The 22753-nt window shown below is 40.6% G+C and overlaps 1 protein-coding gene across 10 annotated transcripts in view; it reads left to right on the forward strand.

The window, feature by feature from the left end:
- Window positions 1-22753, forward strand: part of MICAL3 (microtubule associated monooxygenase, calponin and LIM domain containing 3) — a 165777-nt gene that overhangs the window by 48566 nt on the left and 94458 nt on the right. For 9 of the 10 annotated variants that reach the window (XM_015864896.2, XM_032443641.1, XM_032443654.1 and 6 more), the window contains exons 2-4: window positions 17352-17727; window positions 20944-21151; window positions 22252-22368. In XM_015864896.2, coding sequence (XP_015720382.1) covers window positions 17464-17727; window positions 20944-21151; window positions 22252-22368 — 589 coding nt within the window. In that variant the 5' untranslated portion in view covers window positions 17352-17463. Of the gene's footprint in view, window positions 1-14489; window positions 14574-17351; window positions 17728-20943; window positions 21152-22251; window positions 22369-22753 lie in introns of those variants that run through there. The other variant, XM_015864905.2, reaches the window with a different exon arrangement.

A 22753-nucleotide genomic window follows, 5' to 3' on the forward strand; every position in this document is an offset into this window, starting at 1 on the left:
CTTTCAAAACTATAGGAAGTATAATCTAGACACCTATGCTTTGTTTCTGCTGTCATTTCTTTAAATAGTCTTCATTTTAAATGCTTTGAACAACAGACTTCCACAACTTCCCTTGAGAGCGTGCCAGGTTGATATGAGAGCAAACATTCAGTTTGTTCCGCAGCGTTTCTGGTGTGGGTGCGAGCTTTTCTCTATTGCTTTGTCACAGTTCCCAACAGCAGCCCTTTGGATTGCCTGAGTTAATGTTCCTCCAGGCTTTTTGGGAACCAGTTAGCTGTAGTACTTTAAAGGCAAATGAAGATTATGGAATGAAGTTCTGCTAAGTGTGCAGTAACAATAATAAAATAGTAATAAATAGTTTTCTTCTGTCAAGACATTGATTTTAAAGTGATTAAAACAAGCAATTTTCAGCGACTTTGCAAAACCAAGGACGCTATTGTTCTTGCAGCTTCTTCCCTAAGTGTATGAATATCCAAAGAGTGTTTTCTTGATCTGCCTAAAACAGCTGAATATCACCCTGTTGCCTTCGGGGTGTGGGTCTATCACAAACTGTGTTTCTTTTCCTCTTCTGTTTCTGTTATGATAATTGCACAGCCTCTGGGGAGCTGGATCGTATCTGACTGAACAGGCTTGTCTTGTTTCTTAGGCTATGGGACAGTAGTACTGGTGTGGTGTTCAAGTTAAACTCATTTTTATAGCCAAAATGAGGGGAGTAAAATGGTTCCCTTTCTGTGGTGGCATGGTCCTAAATTGGCTGAAGCATGAATTCTGGCAGCTGGATATCGTAGATGCATGTACTGTTAGTTATTGCCTTGAATTGTGCCTTAACAGGAAGAGTATGTGGCTAAATTTACAACCGCAGAAGTGGTGGTGTTCCTTTCTGCAGTATCATTATGTACTTAATGTTATTGAGTGATATGAGTAAACCCAATGAAACCACAGGACTAGAGGAGAAAGCTGTGAAAATGGGGAACTGGTTTTGGTGAGCAAGCATGTTTGGCGCTTCTGAAGGCAGAAATGGCTGTTAGCACTTCTGTTTTGGGTGCGGGTACTGAATTTTCTTTATTGTGTTTGACTGAGGTTGTGCTTCAAATGTCCAGTTTTAAGAAATGTGCCCTTTAATGTTTCAAATGAGCTCTAAAATACAGAATGAAAACATGTCAGGACTTTAAATAATGCTTAATAGACTGTATTCCTTATTCTGTTCTTGACATACAGTTGAGGTAGGAAAAGCGTTAACAGTGGATTCCTTTGAGGACCATTTACAGAGTTCAGAGCAGCTCGCTTGCTGGTGATGAATAACAGATCTTTTACCTCAGCAATCTCTAGTACCATCCTAGTGTGGTTATTGGTGACTGATATAGTCTGGGAGGTGTCCTTAACCTTACAAATTTAGCAGCTGATTTTGGAAGTCTTCTTTTGTCTTGACGCTAGAAATTGTCTCTCTGTACTGTTCTTGGCAATCTGAATTGACAGATGGTGCTGAAAGGAATCCCTCTCCTTTCTGGGAGGGTTTCTATTCTGCTGAAGAATCTAAAAGCAGAGGAAAGAAAGTAGAAGAAAAACTATGGACTTTCCTGCTGGTCTGTTGGAAGTTGATTTAAGCCTTGAATCTGTGAAAACGCTGTTGATTATCTTATCTCAGAACTGGGCATTGTATCGTAATGACACATTAAACTATATAAATACACTATATAAACTGTGTAGTTTAATATCTTAACTATAAAAGCCATCACGTGTTTAACATTTTGGATAAGAATTTTAGAGTGTTTAATGAAGGCTATAAACAAATCTATACTCCTAAAGTCAGTCTACTTTTGCCTCGTTAAACAGTGAATGTGAAAACTCAACACTAAAGTCTTAATTTGTTTGAACTTAACAATGGTAAGGAATCTAAAAACTCCTGTTCCCTTTTCAGTCTTAACGGCCAGGGGTTGAAATGGAGCTTGAAGAGGATGAACTTCCTGCAGGAGCAGGAAAGTGTTCAAGAGTTTCCAGAGCCCTCAGGGCTTGTAGTAGTCTTGTCTAGTTGAATCACCTGTATCACCCAGCATCTGTTGCCTCAAATAACAATTGTCACTGACTTGTTCACCTGCGTACTATGAGGTGCTGTTTACATGGCATGTGATTAATTACTGGCTAGTTAGTGGAAGCAGTCTGTCTCAGTCCTTAATGGTACTGAGGTGATTAACTTCACTTTTAGACTGCTGGCTGAAATACACTTCCAACTTTGACCTGGTAATCTTCTGAAATCTTGTTGCCAGACCCTCCTACAGGGGAGCAAAGAAAGAAGGACCAGGGACATCTGAGGGCTGAGCTGGTAGTTTCATCCGTCTAGCGTGCATGTGTGTAATAGACTTCCACTACATCAGGCTTTCTTCTAAATGAATTTGTAGAGACAAATCTGCTTGTTTCAAAACCCGCCTTCCCCTGTGATTGATCCTGGTTGTTTTTTTCTTCAGCAAAATAGCTTGATTTCCCAAGTATTTGTAAGTTGCTACCATTAACTTCCACCACAACCTCTCAGCAGATTCTCACCCAGTAAGTGAACTTCATTTTAATGAATGCATTTGTCACATAGCAAATTGAAAATGACAACCCTGAAAGAGCTAAAGCCTGGTTGCACTGAAATTGAATGTTAGGTCTTTGACTGTATTTTACATGTCTCCTATATTTTAAACCATCTTTACACATTACAAGTAATCCAAGATGTGGCTTTGTAAAGACAAAGTTAAAAGACCTTAAGTTTAAAGGTAAACATTTTTGCTTCCCGACTCTATATCAGTATTACATTTCCTCACAGCTTTGTAGCATTGACAGGACAGGATAAGGGAATTATCTCTGCCTTTGAACTGCCTATTTAAAACCTTGTGGTTTGGTTGCCAATTGAACAGCTATTCCCTGTAGCCCCACTGCCAGGAATTGCACTCTACTCTTGGAAATGTATTTTTAAACCAGTGGTTGCAAATAATCCTTTCTGATATCATTAGGTGCCTCTTTCATATTGCAGCCCTTAAGAAGCTCCATGTCCTGTGTCAACATCTGGAGCAACATGATAGACTCAGTAATCTAGAGTTTCTTGACAATGTTATTATTCTGAATTTGCCAGAGCTTGTATGCTGCCAATTCAGATATCTCGAAACTTGACCAGCAAGAACTCTATTTGAGGAGAGGGTAGCTTAGTTGAACCCGTGGGCTTAGTTTTACCTTTGTTTAGAAAGAAGTGCATGAAATGAGATTCACAGCTACAAATCCCAAAAACTAGACAGTAGTTCTGTGTTATCTTTATGGGTTACACTCTCATGTTTAATCTTTCACAAGGCCTGGGAATGAACATTGCACTTTGTTTGAAGGCGAGAAGGAAATCTGAAGAGTTTATGAGTTTTGTGAATATACAGGAAAAAATGACTTGCTGCTTTTTGCTCTCTTGGTTTTACCTTTTAGGGTGATATCTGCCGAGAGTTGAGCATCTCTTTGCTACCACTGTTCTCCTGTTACATAAAAAAATAATCTGCCTGGAGGTTAAATATGCAGATCTGTCTGTAAGGGATATTATATTAGCTTTAGAGTGTTCTTCATGACTCTGTCCTTGGAGATATTCAAATCCTGGCTGAGCAAAGCCCTGGGCAACCTGCTTCGGCTGACTCTGGTTTGAGCAGTTGGATCGCGCCAAGCAATCTCCACACGCTCTTTCCAACCTCTACTATTCCGTGGCTATTTGACTCGCAGATTTTCCCACTTCTTAAATGAGAGTTTTAAACAGGGCAGATTGATGCGCTGCCTTAATCAACATCCAAATCAACATACTTAATGTAGAAGAGAAAGGAAACGTGAATACTTCCCCTCTCCAAAATATTCTTATTTCTTAGTTTACTTTATATGATGTTAAGGAAATGTGGTGTAACTATTATCTGTAGTGCAAGTGAATTGCTGTGTCCTCCAGAGTGGAGCTACATGGGAGTCTAATGCCTGGATCCTGACATACACAGTCAGGGTTTTCTGGGTTAAATACAACAGATGTGTGTGGATACCACCAGCATTCTCTACAGTGTTTCTTGTGAGTTAATGAAATACTAAATGTTGAATAACCTTAGGATTATGCAGCATAATCTCTGCGAAGGCAAGCTCCATACTTTGTGCTAGCAGCATGCTTTCTCCAAAGGTAGTGAGTATAATGGACAGAGGGACACCCAGGAGCGCACTGTTAGCAAGTGGGGACTCAAACTACAGAAGGGACCACCTCTTCTGTCCAGTGAACACTACTGTATTTTGTTTGTCAGAGACATAGTTTCACATTTCTTACAGCTGGATTCTGTAAGCTTGATGTTGTTTTGTTCTGTTTCTTTAAGATATTAGCACTTCTCAACCTATAATTTATAAATGCTTATAAATGTGCCATCACCTCTGGACTGGATTTATAAAGACATGTAAACACTGATCTTTCTGGTAAATTTAGGTTCCTACTTGATCTACTTAATGGCTGCATTTTTGTCACATCCACTGTGGGGTAACCAGGAGACTAATGGAAATGAAGTCACTGCTATGTGGCATATATGGAAAAGGAAAAATCAAGCTTGCTCAGGGCCAGGTTGGAGCAGTCCTGAATTAACTGTGCTGTTAGTGTATCCTAAGTATTTTTAAGAGCAAGTCAAACACACACTGAATAACTTTTCTTTTGAGATTATGGACCCTTGGTCTCTAGTACGTGCTTGAAGCAGTAGAGCAGTACTTATCCCTTAAACTCCCTAATGTATTATGGTGAATTCATTCTACTTGTATACCTTGTAGTCATCTTACATTCCTTTGTTAGCTGCAGGAACAAACACAGATGTGGCATAAATGGCCTATAGCATTTCCTTGCGTAGTGGCTCTGTGTCTTTGGGGGAAAACAACACTCAAATTTTATTTTCCGAAGTCAACATGCAGAATAATTATACCAACAGTTTTTAGTATATTGCTGCTGCACCTTTGTGAACTACCCAAAGCAATTTTCTTAATAATTTTAATGAATCCATTTCCTCTCTCTGCCAGTAACTTTGTTAATGAAGCTGTTTCTTTAAGCCCTACACACGAGCGAAATAGGGATCCCTAAGTCCATGCTGTTCTTCAGCTTTCAAAGCTGTTATTTTTAAAAATAGGGGAAGATGTGATATTTCTTCCATCCTGGCAAGGAAATGGGGTTTCAAATATATGAGGATCACCATCCTCCCCTTCTTCACACCCCACACAACACATGTCATTTAGAGGACAGACAGTTACAGAAATGGCTACAAGATCAGTTACTTTAACAGAGAAAATTCGTCTTCATGAACCTTGAAAGCTGATAATCTTACACAGCATTAATGTAATGTTTGTGGTCATGGTTTAGAGTATTTGATTCTGAGTTGGGACATTAATTGTGTATATACTGTCACATCTGTGTAAGTACAATGAAATCAAATTACTGGTTTGCGATGTGTTTATTTCCAGTCTGAGAAACCTGTACACTATTAACATATGGAGTCTTTTGTTGTGTTGCTCCTTTCTCACGGGAGTGTGCTCTAGAACCTTGTCTCATTGGTTTCAAGCATTGTGTTTCAGCCTGAAACCTTACACACATTTTGACTATCTTGAAAGAAAAGCAGTAGGAAGCCGGGCAAATTGAGAGGTCTGACCCATAGCTTTGTTGTTAGCTTGGTGAGCTGCATGCTCCTCCTGTACCTCTTTGTGAGAAAGAACTGTATGCATGCTTCCAGTTGAACCTTTTTATCAGTCTCCTAACCAGTGATGTTAACATTACATTTCCTTTGGAGGGTGTGTTGCAGTCAAATATCATACTTGTTTCTTTTCCACTTTGTCCAGATGGGTGTTTGATGGCCCTGACAGTGTTTCATCCTACTTGTTCCTGTGGTTAGGACTCAAAGTTAACTGATTTCCCACGTGTCTTCTTGAATCCCCCAAGAAGCTCACTTGGAGGTGAATGTGGCTCCACTCTCGTTGCTAACAAATGCACTGTGAAGCATTAATAGCCTGTACTGGGGCATCGTGTATTCCACTGAATGCATCATGCTTGCATAACATAAAACTCAAGTCCCTATACATGATAGACTGCTTATCCTTGATACTTTGCAGCTGGGAAAAGGAGTGATGCTGAGGCTGAATACTGTATCATATCAGAGCATCTGCCTCTGGAACAAAAAGGAGCAAATTATAGTTGGAAGAGGAAGGAATTAGGGTGGGGGGATAGGCAGTGTTCTTGTTTTTGAATGAATGGGGGATGTGATGATCCTCTGTTGGGACTAACTTCATTTTTAACTGTATTCTCTGTAGAAAGAATTAGAATGTATAGGATACAAATAAAATTAATGGAATGTCAGGAAAGGGGCATAACTGTGCAATGTTCATCCTATTATGCGATAATATTATGAGAACCTACCTGGCCAAATACACGTTACAACTATACAACTATACTCCTTCAACAAATTACATGTACCTCCTTGCAAAAATAAATAGCAAAAAACCTAAACCCTCCCACCCCAAACCCAATGGCTGCACTGGGACACAAACAGCTGTACGCATGGGGAGGGATAGGGGAGACAGTGAGCATATAAATACCAAGTATATTATGCTATATGGCATGTTTCTCTACAATGGCAACTACCTCTTCCCAATGGGATCAGGGCTCATTTGATCCTTCAGTATGCTGGTTTAGAGACCAGAAGCAGTGAAGAACTAATAATTTTGGCTTTTTCTGCAGACCTGCCTTGTGCTCTGGGTCACTCCAAGGACAGAATCACCATTGTGAGGGCAAGGGAAGGGGTGAGAGTATGTGGGAAAGTTTATTCTTCAAAAGAGCAGTGGTGCACTGGGACAGGCTGCACAGGGAGGTGGTGGTGTCACCGTCCCTGGAGGTGCTCGAGCGCTGTTCAGATGTGGCACTGAGGGAAATGGTTGGTAGGCAAAGTGGGGATGGGCTGGTGGTTGGATGAGGTGATCTTAGAGTTCTTTTCCAACCCTAATGATTCTGTGATTCAAATTGCAGTGGGGGCTTCCAGTCTAATTAGGAATAAATTCTTCACATTACTTAAGCCTTCACACTGGACAAAACCCTTCTTGATAGCAGTGCATACATCAGTGTAGCTAGTGGTGAATATATGAATACTGAATTGTTTACTATTGGTGAGCAACTGTAAAGAGAGGGGTTTCTGGATGTTGAAAGCCCCAGGTTGCTCTATCTGGAAAGGACCTTTTAGTAACCACATGAAAGGTTGTGTAGGAGCACTGAGCAGGTTTCCAGGAAAGCAGCCACTTCACACTGACATTCTGCCTCAGCTGCTGGTCTCCCCATGTTTGTGGAGCTGTGCTGTGCTATCGGTCAGCAGCAGCTGAAAAAAAGCTGAAGGAAGTATTTCCTAATTTCAGTCTTTTTCTTCTCAAATATACTTTCTGATTCTGTAGTTATGACCTAAGCTGGCAGCAGCTTGGTGATGTTTCTCCCTGAGAGAGTCATCACTGTTGCCTTCAGTCTCTTTCAGTGTGCTTTCTTGTTGCATTTAAAAGCATTTTTGAAAAAAAAAAGACCAGTCTGGCTGGTACTCAAATACCAGATGGAGGTTCATGTTACGAAATGAGGAATTATGGAAATTCTTCAGTTTGAGCCCAGCGTCCAGAATTGAATCGTCTGTCAGTGAAGATCCTGGAATTCCCCGTCAGACAAATTCCAGCCTGCAAAGAGCACAGTGGCAAAGCACAGGGCCTGGGGGCTGTCAGAGCATGCTGGAGAGTTGCTTCACTGCAGATAGTTCTGTGTGACCCGTAATGGTGGGCTGGTGAAGTGTTGTGTGTAGATGTCTTGCACAAAAACTTATAGCTCCCTTGATGGGATCTCTCAGAACTGCATGAAGTGAACAAGAGTTCTCGTGCCCTCTCCTACCTCTGCGTGATAGCTGGGAAGTTCAGCTAAGGATATCTGCCTCAGACCCCCAGATACCCTTGCAGAGGAATGGCATTCATTCAAAGAAGGATGGAATTAAAAAGACTAGATAGAAAGTCCTTGAGGATGAAAGGCAAAGAGAAGCTTTTGTGTGTGCTCACTGCTAGGAACAAATTCTGCTGAATGGCATCCTTACACTTAGATTGGATTAAATCTCTGACTAATTCATACCAAGTCTTTTCATGTCGCTACCAGTGCAGCTGTGTTTGAGCAGACTGGTAATGTTTGCCTCTGGAAATGATGAGTGCCATCTTATTTCAGAAACTGTGCTTGCCAAAGCCTTAGGGAGAGGAGAGCAAATCACGAAACCACCTCCACCTCTTTCCTCTGTAACTGATTTCCTAACAGATTTTCATTTGCTCTAGGCATTGAGCTTGGCAGTGTGTTTGCTGAGAGAGGCATCTCTTGTGCGTTTGGGGGCTTGAGGGGAATCGCTATCTGGCTGGTTGAAACTGGTTCAGCATTTACTGAGAGTCAAATGTCCAGCCAAGTGGGGAACATAACTGCGTGGTTGCTATTTTTAAGCTATGTAACAGTATGTACGAATGGAACTAACTTCTGTCAAGAGCAGAAAGCTCAACGTTCTGAGTTTTGTTTTCTTATACTCAGAACTCCACCTATAATCAGGATTACCTTTATAAGTTTTGGTTTTGTAACATGAGAAAATGTAACTTCTTGATTCTGCCAAACTGTCAACTAAGTTTTTGCTTACAACCTATTCCTGTCTCCTGATAAAAGCTTTCTGGTTAACTGTGAGGAAAATGAATGATGGGTTAGACCCAGGATTGAGTAATGGAGCGTCTGATTTGATCAGTTGTTACTTGACAGTCTCTCAGTGAAGTTTATTAGCTGCGAGGGGTTTGTAGTTTGTGTCGATTTTATTAACAATATAATATTTACTGCTGTGATGAGAGATGGACTCCAAGCTGTAACTACAGTAAGGGAGTGCTTTGAGGAAAGGGTATGATAGAGGTTTTTTTCTTACCTACAGGAAATCAGCCCAGGAGATGTGATAGCAGATGTTTGTGTTAACTGCTAGGAGCAGTTCATAGAATCATAGTATATCTGAGTTGGAAGGGACCCAGTAAGGATCATCGAGTCTCTTCCTGGTTCCCTTCAAATCCTGTTTTGTGTCCCATTCACACTCTGTTGAGCCAGTATTGCTCTTGCTGAGGTATGTAACTCTGCTTTTGCAAAAGAAAGGCAAATTGCTTAATAGTATATTATGGTCTAATCTAATGACTAATTAACATGCAAGGACAAAAGAGGCTTGTGGTGGCCCGTGGAGCATCAAGAAGCAACCTGCTGCACCTTCTCTGGATCAAGTTCCTTGACTTCCATTTCTGGTTTAGATATGTAGAAGGACTACGCAGCACACATTTTCATGCACGACTTTTAAGGGGAGAGGAAAACTGAGTGTCCTGAGCTGGGCTACATAAGTAGGGTACACTGATATCGTGCAGCGTGATTCTCTTTGGCAGTGGTGAAAAAACTGAGGGAGTTGGCCTGGCTGATGGAGCTTGGGTTTGCTGGCAGTGTGTGTGCTGGGGGCAGTGGCAGATAGAGACCTATGTTGGCTGCGATAGAGTGCTGGATAGACCAACACTAAGTGACAAGTGAAGGCATGCAACAAGTAGCAAGTGAAGTCTGGTCCTGTTCTGCAGCTGAGCCCTTGAGGTGTTGCTCTTGGATCATTTCAGTAAGTGGAAGGAGGCAGCAGTTCTCAAGGTCTAGGTTTGAGGTCCGTTTCCTCAGGTGTTTTCTGAGCTCTGTGTATATTTTACCTAGCAATTATAAAGGGCAAGGTTGAGGTTGCACCTAAGGGTTACAGGATGGCCCCAACCCTTCCTGGGCTTTTCATGGAATAAGCATTGGGGTTTGTTTTGTTTATAAAATTCAGCAGCCTCTAAATGAAGTGGTTTGTGGGTTGGAGAATTTTTTATGGCTTTTTTATTCAAATGTCTTCACGTAGGTTTCTTGGCTTCCAAAATAGTCTTGCAATGCCTGCATTACAAAAACAATTCAAAAACATTTAAGTATATCTGCTTTGTGTATTCAGTATTTCGCTACGGAAACATAAGATATATCTATGAAATATCCATTTGAACTGCCCTGTACAATATACTTTATTTGAACTAGTTGAGTAAGTGTATAGGTTGGAATTAGGTATCTTTTAATCCTACTTTGTAACTCCTTTCTCCCTCTTCAAGAAACCGCTTTCCTTTTTTCCACTTCTGTAATAGTGGAAAGTTGGAAGCAGCACACACAAAACTTGCTTTTCCATGTACATTTTTAAACATGTCTATAGCTAAAATATTTGTTCTTTGGATTGTGAGAGTCTGGTATTTACCATACCTCTGGGGAGGGAGCCTTGGAGTTAAAAGTCCAGGCAGCCACCTGCTTTGACTGGAACAAATGCTGATAGAAATGACAAGTTTTAGAGTCTGCTTCTGAATGTTAAGACGTCTCCCTTGGTGACCCAAATGAAGGTGACTTTGTTACGTTCAGCCAAGATTGGACCACATGCTTCTTTGTGATGAGTAACCTTTACCTGCCTGTATATGCAGAATTAGATGATGAAAGGAAGATCTGAAGCACAGACGTGGAGATGAGTGCATGTAATTGGAGGCATGAGCTTCCGTAGTGCAAGCACGTACTACATTAGATGTTAGGCTTTTTTGCTTTCTAGATTTCATATGAAACATTTGATGAGCTCCTTAAAGGACAGTAATGTTTTCCTTCTTGTTACTTGCAGATCACATGTATCTGTCTTTTTGCCCACGTTGATTTTTTCCTACATTATCTTTTGCGATTGTTGCAGCCTGTTTTGGTAGAAGATTCAGACAGATCTGACCTTCATTCATGCAATTAAAAAAAAACCACAAAACGTGAGTTTTATTAAATAGTTGATTTCTTCTGTGAGATCTCTCATGTTTCTTGGCGGAACCTGAAAATCTCAGTGGAGCTGTATTGCTGGGCTGCAGAGGTCACTACAGTTTGTGTGTAGCCTCTGGTCTTCATTCTGCTCAAACATTCCAATTGGGTCAGAACAGTGCTTTCTTTTCTCTGATATTCAGTACTGCTTTTCTGAAAACCTCTTTTTCTTGTGCCATAGCATGTTGGCTTAGAAAGATGAAAATCTGTCCCCTGTATGATGTTAGAAGCTTTTATGTCTGGCTGTGCTAAGCCAACTAATTTGTTTTTTTTTTTCAATGTGGAATCGTAAAGTATTGTGGAAGTGTCATTCCAGTCATTTCTTAACAGGGCTTTTTTTATATTGGAGCTGTCCTCAGGTAGCATTTGAAGAACAACGGGAGTAAAGTTCATCTTGCAAACTAGATAGAACTAACTTTAGGATGATTTTCCACGTTGAAAGGTAACATCAGGATCAGCTTCAAGGCGGTTCAAATGAGGGAATGGCATTCAACCTCCTTACCTAGTAAGAGGTGGAGTAAGAAGCCTCCAGGTGTTTCAGCCCAGCACTGAGGTCTCCCTCACCTAAAGCAAAGTGGTTGTACACTTGACTTACAAGTTACGTATGTACGGCTCATCAGAAAATACCTATGGTCTGACTTCCTACAGGTGTGAGGTATGGTCTTATGGGCATGTCTGTAGGCTGAGGGCTTCCTGTATTGAAACACAAGGATTTGTGTTTTGAGGGTTCCTGTTTTCTCCCAGGTGTTTGTGAGAGATGCATGAATTTCACCATGCAGGTAACAAATGAAGCCTTTGCTGTCAAGTGTCTGGGGGCTTGGGGGACTTGTAAAGGGAAGCATTGCTCTTACAGGATGAGTTCCTAAGGTTTCTGAGGTAAGGAGGATGTGGCAAGCTGTGAGATGTCCTTTGGTAGGGTTAACTTCCTACAGTATTTATAGTGGTAAAATCTGGGAGGAAGGGGAAGCAGAAGCTGGCACTGTGTTGTAGCAGGTGCACCAAGAAGTTAATTGTTGTGAAGAAATATGTTTTGGAAGTGAGTGCTGCCTTCTTCCCAGAGCAGGAGGCTTGTCTCTGAGCACCTTGTTGCCATATGGTCTCTGAAACAGTGATGATGATGTGTATGTAGCTGCATGTCCTTAGTGCTTTATCATGGTAGTGTCTGTACCAGGAAGATTTTAATAGACTTTGTAGGATATGCATGAACGTCACCATATGAATAATAAATGCAGCCTTTGCTGTCCTATGTCTTGGGGTTTTGGAAGGCTTTTAAAGGGAAAGCTGCACATGTAACATGCCCTGGAAGACACATTCCAAACAGTTTGTTTTCAGAGTTTTGATTCTAGTCAGAAGTTCTTAAGTCTTCTTTCAGGAAATATATTTTATTTATGGGTAATGATGTGGTTCTTTACAGAATGGTGACAGTTCCAAGATACGCCTTGAATGTCCTCAGCTTCTCAAGCATGCAGTTAATGAGTTGGCTCTAGGTGAGAAGGAATCACTGCATTGGTTATTGTTGGCCCTATGTGAAGACTTGTGCCATGAGGGGTCTCCCTAGTATATGGCTGTGTCATGTGTATATTCAGGGATTCTAGGCTAGTCATTCTTGAAGCCTGTTGTACAGTATGACAGCCATCCAGATGGCCTGTCATTCCTCTACCATCTAATAAGGGAGCAGTTACCTCTTCCTCTTCCATGGCATTTTTCTTTCTTCTTTTATTGTCTATGGAGTTTTGGCTTTATGATTCAAAGAAACTGTCTAAAATGGTCAAATACATGACAATTTCAATGCTTAAGATAAGCATCTTTTCCCCAGATACCAGAAGGAAAATCCCAGGTAGAACATTCTGGGGCATTATTTTTTATCAAAGGAAGAAAAGACATCTGGTTTGGTTTTTGGCCTCCTTTTTTGACACTGATATTCACTCACTACAGGGACCCTGATTTGATCAAAGACTGGTATATGACAGAGCGGCACTGTAGTACATTTGTTGAATTTATGTAGATAAAAGGTCTTATTTTGTAGTTCTAATGTTTCAGTAAACATTTTATGGCACTTAAGAAAGGATTAGAAATGAACAATCTACATATTTTTATTCAGTACCTTGATGTGAATTTGGGAATCAAATATCTGTAAATGCCTCTATATTTGTTTCCATGTTCTTTGATATAATTTGCATCTCATTTCAAATCATTACTGAATCGAGCTTTCTCTGTGACATTTTGTGACCTGTTTGTATAAATACTTTGATCTTATGATGAGGAATGGGTTCTTGTGTTTGCAACAAGTTTGCATCTGATCCCTCTTGCTCCCAGTTTTGCTGTAGCTTGGTAGAGTTAGAGAGAAAATAGATGGAGACCCAAATGATTCATCCACATATGGTGTGCAGAAGCCCCTCAAACCAGGTTTGATAGGTGCATAAACCACAAACATTTATTTGTCTACTGTATTTGCTTGAGTGTATAATGTTATGAATGAGGGTAGCTCTAAATACCATCTTCAAACTTGACCATGTGCAGTACTGACATTTCTTTTTTCCATCTGGTCTAAAAGGGAAGCTGCACACAATGGCAGCCCCACCCGTTTGTCCTCCTGCTTTCCCATTTCTTGTCTGCATGATATGGAGCTAAAATAATTGCCAGTGCTTTTTAACTTTTCTTGTCAAAGTTGTCCTCTTTTTGCCATCTGTTCCCCAGCCCTTACAGCCAACCTAAGCCTGCACTTCTTGATATCTGGGATCACTTACAATGCAATCAGCATACTGTAGCAAAGACCATTTCTTCAGTTTTAGCCAAAAGTATAAATAAATCAAATCCTGGAAACGAAAGCAGAGATCCTTCATTTGCTGGAATAAAGACTTTTGTTAGCGCGGTATCTTAAAGAGGGAAGGCTTACAGGCTGCACTCATTGGTCCATCTGCTTTTCAATTCATCCTTAATAACTTCGGAACCATTTCATCCAGATTTGACAGGGAGTAAAAGTCTTGAAGGTAATTCATTTCCTACAAGAAAACTGGTGGCTGCGTAGGGGAGAGAGACAAAAATAGGTGTCCCCACTGTCTGCAGCATAGCTTAACAGTAATCTGTTCTTAGGCTTTTGCTAGCCAAGTTGCAAGTGTGTACTGGCTGCTGTACTACGCTAATCTCAGAGTTTCCAGAGCATGTTACCGAGTCTTAGGCAGAAGGTAAGGGGCCATGAAGAGGAGATGGGATGTTGCTGTTCAATTGGAAATACTGCGGAAAGGATGAAATCAATGGAAATTGGGGCTGTTGGAGCTATCAGTCATTTAAATTTCATACAATACTGTAGTTTACTGATCAGCGGCCCTCCAGAGGTTTGTCAAGGGTGCATCTGCAGTCTTTGCCTAGCTGTAAAGTAATCAAAATGTAAGAAAATACTGACATGGTGCTCCAAGGATCTCACACTCAGAAGTGGCGAATGTTTTATTTGCTCAAAATGCTGTTTTGAGCCAGAAAGAGCAATCTGTGAGTTCAGATGGAATTAAATCAGTAGTTACTGCTGGAAAAAAAAACATGTGGAAGAATGCTGGAAAATGCATTCCTATACCAAAATATTTTACTTTTCCAGGCTCAAATCATTAGTTGAGTGAGCACTTCTAACTAAATCCGGATTGAAAACGTAGGAGGATGGTTCCTGTAAAAGGAGGTATGTATTCGGGATATAGGATTTGCAGCTCTGCGGGAATTTGTAACCAAATTCGCAGTGAGTGTCACTTGCAAAATCCTTTCCTATTTCTTCCGTTCGATACAAGTTGGGGTGAGTTTTGCAGGCGTTGGGTTTTCTTTATTGTGCATATGTAGGCATTGGGCTTTCTTTATCATGCATGTGTTTGGTAAAATGTTCACGTGCCTTTGGTGACTGCAGGAAGGGGAAGGAAGCGCCACCTGGAATTATTCATCCTTTGTTGATGTCCCTCATTGGGTTCTTTTATCTTGCACTGGAGCAAAGATCCTGAGCGTACTTTCAGCCATGAGTCAGTGACAACCCCTTGCTATTATTGTAAATAGCAACATGAATGTTGCTCTTGCATGCATTTTTTCACAGACTTTGTCTTTCTTTCCCAGCGTTTCAGCCAAGGGATTTGCAGAGCTTCTGAGTCAGCAATCAGCTGCCTCGAGACAAAACATGCAGGATGCTGCAGACTTGCAGCAGGGCCAGCAAGGCACACAAATACCCTGGAAACCTGGCAAATAATTCCTGCCTGCCCTTGCTTTGCCTCCTGTAATTTCCGTGCTCTCTGACATGTTGCTCACAGGTTCCGAGGGCTTTGGGTGTATACATCAAGAATGTAGAGTTTTAAGGAGTGACTAATTACAGTGACTGAAGCCTCTGTATTTGACCTGTGGGCATAACTAACTTAACAGCCGGTGTGAGATGGGATGTAGGCAGAGCAGTGAAATTAACGTGCCGCTCTGGTTGTGCTTCACAAAGTGACCTGCTTTTGCAGGTCTGTCTCCTGACTTGGCCAACCTTGAACACAAAGCACTGAGTTCCTGTGGTGATGGAAGGTTGTTTTTTAATTCACAGATCTGTACACAGTGCAGAGTCAGTGCCACTTTGCTCCTTTGGTGATAATACAACAGGGCTCAATACAACACAACAGAAGGAAGAGCAGGAAATGAGACTCAGGCTCTCCTTGCGTCTTGGATGTATCAGTAATTGTCTGTGTACTAACCGGCTTAAATTGCCATGCTGCTGCATTTAGGCTGTGTAGTTTCTAGGGGTTATTCTTAGGAAGTGCCACATCATCATCTGAAGTGCTGCTGTAGAGGTTTTGGGTGGTAGAGTGTCAGGGATGGGGGAGATGAACAGAATAGTATCCAGCTTGAAGTGTTGTGCTGGTAAATGAGGTGTTTGGATTTAGACTGTAGGTATTTTATTTCATCTCTGTTACAAGACGCACGGAAGTTGCTCCCTCAACATAAGAGATTTGCTGGGGCTCTTTATAGCACTCTTGGGGAGTGAAGGTTTAAAGCACCAAACATGGCGGTCACCCTGAGGTGCAAGTCTGGAGCATGTTTGATAGTGAAGTTAAGATTAAAAGTAAGGCAAGAAATTAATTCCATACTGCTTAGTGAGCAGTACTGCTGTGGACATCATCAATGCCCATCAACATAGAAAAACATCTTTGTTTGTGCTGAGTCCTCTAAGGCAGCTGTCCTTATAAAGTCAGAAATACACTGTGTGGTATAACGTGTTGTTATTCTGTGGCTTCTGCTGGAACTTTTAATTTTATTTTTAATTTTATTTTTAATACCAAACAGTTCAGGGATTTATGTAAAGGTTTCTGAGTCTCCTCCGCTATTTGTAAATGCAAGCAATAAATACCATGCTTGGCTGGGAAGCAGGAGTACCCACATAAACTGCTTCAGAGCTGTCCTGGTGGAGGGGAAGAGAGACATGAGCTGTAATGTTTGCCTTGGCTTCCTGTCTGCTGGAAGCAGGAAAAGAGCTGGTGAGAATCTAAAAGCTTTTATCTGAGTCCACATGCTTCCTTTTTTACCTTAATGCCCTTTGCAAAAAATAAAGGAAAATGTACCTCAAAACAGTTTTCCTTTCCACAGTTCCAGCGTATGTTCCCATGCTACCGTCCTATCTGAAGATAAACAGAAATATTCTTTCTCAGAGTAATTGTTTATGCCTTACTTGTATATATGTATTTATATGTGTATGGTTGTATATAAAAGGAAGATTTGTTATATATTAAGTGGAATAGCTTTTCTGTAAAGAAAACTGTTTGTGCTCTAAGCAATTCTGTACTTCTTTGGGATCCCAGGAAAGCAACTAAGAGTAGTAGACACCCCATTAGCGTATTTCATCTGCCGAGGAGCCCAACTACCACCAGAAATGTGGGGATCTGCGTATCAAACAATGTTGAAAGCCACAGAGCAGAGGAAACAACCTGAGTACCCCACATGGATAGTACTGCAGCCCCTTTCTCTCTTGGGCTACTTGCTTACCAAGGCAGGAAATATCCCTATAGGCTCTAGGTGAAACAGATATTCATACTGCTTGATGCAGCACAGGCTGGCATTTTTTTTTTCAGTCTTGACATCTTAAGCATTTGATTGCTGTTAGGTTTAACCTCTTTCTAGGGCTGCAGTGCCATTGTTGCGTTCATTATGGCAGGGCACAAAGGCAAGGCCTTCAGACTCACAGCTTGTGTGGCTCAGGTAAAGTATGTTGTGCTTTGATAGAGGAGACGTGTCCCAGCGTCTGAAGAGAAGGCTGGTGAGCTTCAGGAGGCTGCGCTTGAGTCAGCTCAGCAGGACTGCCTGGGGTATTGGTTAGTTGACTTATTTAGGACTGATGCTTTCTTTATTCGTTACTGAGAATCTGAGCTTTGGCTCAGGCACAAAGATGATTTTGGAAAGAAAAAAATAAGAGCAACCTTGGTTACATTTCCTTCTTTTTATTTTATAGGTTAATAATGCTCGTAAGCCAGAGGTGAAAGCAGCTCAGCAGAGTAACACTGGGAAATCTGGCAGACTTGAAGAGAACAGCTGCCCTGCAGGGCAGCTGCCGAGCGTGAAGCATGGAGGAGAGTAAGAATGAGAAGGTGAACCAGGCTCACGTTCTCTTCGACAGATTTGTCCAGGCTTCAACGTGTAAGGGGACTCTCAAGGCTTTCCAGGAGCTCTGTGACTACCTAGAACTAAAGCCCAAGGACTACCGTTCTTTCTATCACAAACTCAAGTCTAAGCTAAATTACTGGAAAGCCAAAGCGTTGTGGGCCAAATTGGATAAAAGGGGCAGCCATAAGGACTACAAGAAGGGGAAAGCATGCGCCAACACGAAGGTAAGGAAAGTGATCCTTCGTAAGAGACCTATCTGTGGGAATCAGAACAACTGTTACCCACTTCGTCTCTGGAATACACAAGAAAAATAACTGATTGTTGAAAGACATTTGTCTAGTGGCAGTATAAGCCCAGGGAGGATTCAGAAATGTTCTCATCCGTGTTATTTACAATACAGCCATCATTTGTTTTAATTTTACTCTGAATGAAGATTCTGTTTGCAACTACCAAATTTGGTTGTTCACTTGAAGAGGGGAAGGGGAAGTTAAGTGGAAACCCAAAATATTTGCATTTTATTCAGGAGAATCAGTCTGCAGATTTCTGTTCTATGTTGTGACATCAGTGCCATAGGTGAGATTGAGTTATGGCATAGCAGTTCTCTTATGTGTGCTTGGTAAGGAGGGAGAGTGAAGGAAATGAGGAAGAGGAGGGAAGCTTATTTGCCAGTGTCACTGAGAAGCTGCCGGTGAGATGCTCTGTAGAAATGCAACTAAAAAGGGTGGATGAAGTTAAATAACATCCATGCTTACATGTCCCAACCCAGGAACATGCAGGATTGTGGATGTGAGATCAAGTCAATTTGAGCAGTGAAATCAGGTAGCTGAGAGGAAAGGGAATTGTTTCAAAAATTACTTTTTGTTAGTACATCTTAAAGAGTACGTGCTTGTTATGATAAATGATTTTGGCATGCCATTAAATACAAACTTTGTTGTTTTTTTAAGTAAAGAAATGATAGACGTTCAAGTGTATTTTTTCATATTTTTCATATATCTCTGTTAATTACTTGCTTCCTGCCCTACCAGTTTCTGCCATTAAATGTTTATATGTAACTCGTGGGAGGTAATTGCAACTATTCAAAGTGGAGGCCTTTTGAGAACTGAATCATCTCTGATTTGATGTTTCCTTTCTCAGTTTTATATTCCTAATTTTTAATGTACTTTGCAAACACTAATTATAAAAGATAAATAATGCAGACAATAAGGTGGGTGTGTGGAAACGATAGAATTTAAAACAAAGATCAAGATTTTACCCATTTCTTAAAACTTCTGTCTGTCATTTCTTTAGTAAGCTCAGCTTCTGTGTACTTGATCATATGAAGGTCTTCTTTTCTGGAGCTTAATTGCTGCTTGACTATTTAAAATCGTGCTGGGGTGAAGTGCCCTGGACAGAATGGGTACTTGGTGCATCACATGGCAAGTGTCCAGGTTAACTGGAATTCAGATGGCTGGGGGTATAGTTCATGAAAGCAAGACTTGGATGTGATGATTTGTCCAAATGTAAATAGTTACCAAAAATTTACATTAGCCCCTTTATTTATTTAGCTTGAATAGCTCAAAAGAGAGCAGAAAGGTAATCCTCCACTTGAGAACTGGAGAATTCAGGATTTGTTTGCATTTAATGTTACATTACCATGGTGTTGTTACTGGAAACTGAATATAACTTATCTGAAAGATCTTGAGCAAGAATTGATTGTGAGGAGTGAGATTGCTTCAGTGCACAGAGCTGCAGCAGTTGCTTGGAGTCATTGTGGAGCAAAGGAAGAAGGGACGACAGTTACTTGGCTCCGATTAACATTTCATGCTTACCGCTGCCCATGCAAATATCAGAGCTTAGGTTTCTACAAGAGATCTGAAACTGGAAAGAGTCAGTAGGGGTGGAAAAGGGAACAGTCTTTTCTTCTGTTTTAATAGTGCTTGAAGCTTGCTGTGTTTTATAACACCACTATTTAATATTCTTGTGGAGGTAAAAAAAAAAAAAAAAGGTATCAACCTTTGCCATGAATTGCTTCGCTGTGTATTGTGTATTTTAGATCCAGAGCATCTAAAGTCCTAGATAAATTGCCTATTTAAATATGACACACTCAGCTCATTCTCTTACAAGGTTAAAAAATGAAAGGCTAAGTGGTGTTTGAGAATAACACTTAACCACAAAGGAAGCAACATTGAATTGGAAGAATGCAGTAGTTCCTAATTGATCATTGCTTTTAACAAATTAAAGGTTGGACACCTGTTCAGTATGCAGGTCTGCTTTGGAATTGCTCTGCTAATACCTCAGTGGTTGGGCTAGCATTTTGTATTTATGCCTTCAGGTTCCCAAAACTACCAAATAAACTGCTGTTATCTCTCCCTTCCCTCTTCTCTAGACTTGTATCTCTGCCCTCAGATTTATATGTGTTGTTATCTTACACAGTAGCCTTGTTTAGTGCTTGCATGTTGGCTGTTAATTCTTTACTGCTGCAGACTTTACTTTTATTTCTCATTCAGGCTTTGTATTTGCATTTTCACATCATTTCAAGAATCTGTAACCCAGTGAACAGCACGTTTAAAATGTGGGGAACTGTACAAACTGGCTTATGGGGACTATCAAAGAACAAAGAGCTTTGTTTTGGGATAGGCTGTATAATCAGGAGGGTAGGTTCTGATGAAGTTTTACCATACTTAAGAATTTCTTAAAGAGCTTTGTTTTCCAACGGTAAGGGTACTTAGGGATTTGGAAAATATTCACATGGTAGAAACAGTCACCATGTTGGCAGGTCTTTATCCCGTGTGTCTGGTTCATAATCAATAGAAAAACAGTACAGAACTGATATGACAAAATGGACTATGCACCATATTAATGTGAATACACACATGCCAGCTTTTTCTGTGGACTTCAGTTTCTGTGGGCAGTTGAGTATCTTGGATTTTTAATCTTGAAATAAAATATCTTGCTGTATTCCTTTGTTTCTTCAGAAGTACTTTCAGCACTGGATACGCAAGTGTTTCTCAAGTCATTTATTAGCCTCTAAAAGAGTTTGTGAATAGAGTGGAGAAAGATGGGAGAAGATGAAAGACCTTTGAAATAACAAAGGTTACAACGAAGAAAATGTATTTTGATAAAAATGGTCTAATTATGCAGAGTTCACTTTTACTTTGTGTTTACTTACCTTGGAGGTTCCTTTGCTGCAATACTTAGAAGCATCAGTGTTGGTATAAGTCAGAGTGCTGTCTATGCTATTCTAAATGATCACATATGTAAAAAAGTCTACTTCACCTTTTCTTAAAAACAGAAAAGGCGTGGTTGGAACTGGAGAAAGAAACCTTCAGAAATATTGCTGCTTTCCAGGTGCTCACATAGCTTGGAGAGTGTGCTATGGTCTTAATCCCTTAAAAGAAGGGTTGAAAATACCCTTTTCCTCTTTGAACTGTATAGTTACTTTGTGGTTGGTTGTTTTGCAGTGTCTGATTATTGGGGCTGGACCCTGTGGCCTTCGTACAGCCATCGACCTGTCATTCCTGGGAGCCAAGGTGGTGGTCATAGAAAAGAGGGATGCCTTTTCCCGGAATAACGTTCTGCATTTGTGGCCATTCACCATACATGACCTGAGGGGTCTTGGCGCCAAGAAGTTTTATGGCAAATTCTGCGCAGGATCCATAGACCATATCAGTAAGTAGAGCTGCTGCCTGACATGGCAGCTCTTGTTCTTGAAAAGGGTGAGGTAGCTGAGGCAAGGAGCATCTCATGAAAATGCATCGTGTCAGTATGGTATAATATGAAAGAAATAGATTGCGCCATGGCATGATCAAACATGCAGTATATATATTTTAGTGTACCTGTTATCTTTTATACCTTCTGCTTTCTGAGGGCAGAAATTGCCATTTTTCAATTATTATTATTTCCTCCCCCCCCCCCAAAAAAAAAAAAACTTTCCCAAAAACTTACCAAGCAGGTTAGTGCCCATCAGTCTGTGTTCACCTCAGGGCATAAATGGAAGTATAAATTGGCACAATCATAGTAGATAAGATTTAACTTCTTGGACAGTGCAGAAGCTGTTCTTTTGTGAGAGAAAATGAATGGTAGAAACAGAAAGACCTTTGTCACTTCAGTCTTGCAACTTTTCTTCTTCTGTTTGCCCTATATTTTTATTTTTCCAATACTTCATATTGTCTTCTTTTGTGTCTCAGTGCAGTTGACATTTAGTTTCTAGGTGGAGCATTTCTTCATTTCAGTATCAGAAATATGACAATGAGGTTTCCTCCCTAGAATTATTATTCTCCTTTCTGATTTGCACACAATCATTTTCATACCTGTTACCTACACTAACTTAAGCGGAAAGAAGTGATGAGAAACTTAATATTCCCTCACTAACCCAATGGTGTCAGCAGTAAGGTGCATCTCAGTATTACAAGTTGATCAAATGGCTGGTTACCATCTGTGACAAAAGGGCAGTCCTGCCTGTGCTCTATTTCCTGCCTCTCCTGCAGTGCATTTTCTAGTTGTTTCCGTTGTTGCTGATTTTGAGACTGAAACATTAAAAAAGGATTTACCTTCTTTGAGAAGGGCTGGAGTTGCTGCTATGTGGGAGTTTCTTGGCATGCCGTGTTATTACCCACCAGTGTTGCCTGGATGAAGTGCTGAGCACACAGTTGGAAGAAGTAAACAGCAGCTAGCCTTTAAATCAGTTTATTGGTAATGTCAAACAGAGATGTGTGCACTTGTGCCCTTTCCTTTTTCTGTTATTTTTTTTGTCATTGTGTTTTTTTCAGGTATCCGTCAACTCCAACTTATCCTTTTGAAGGTTGCCTTGATCTTGGGAATAGAGATCCATGTCAATGTGGAATTTCAAGGGCTTGTTTACCCTCCAGAGGATCAGGAAAATGAAAGCAAGTAGTATTGAAATGGGTTGTAGAGAAAGGGGAAGTTATGGTCAGTTACATAGACTCCTGCTCCGTAATGTTGCATATGACTCCTCTGTTTCTTGTGTTCCATTAATGACAGTAATATTCAGCACACTTTTGCTTGAGTTCTTAATGAGCTTTCTTCTTTCTAGTAAAACACAATCACCTGAAGTACTAAGCAAAAATAATCCAAGACACAGTAGTTCCTAATGTCTCCTAACGTATTTAAGCCTACTTATTACAATTAGAAAAGACCCTTTTAAAAACAACTCCTTCCTTTCTGTTTACTGAGGATATTTATATAGTGAATGGTCTTTGTTATGCTTTTTGCATCTTTGTGAAACCTGTTGTCTGATTACTATGGGAACTG

This window comes from Coturnix japonica, chromosome 1 (assembly GCF_001577835.2).
Source record: "Coturnix japonica isolate 7356 chromosome 1, Coturnix japonica 2.1, whole genome shotgun sequence".
In the NCBI taxonomy this organism is placed as follows: domain Eukaryota; kingdom Metazoa; phylum Chordata; class Aves; order Galliformes; family Phasianidae; genus Coturnix; species Coturnix japonica.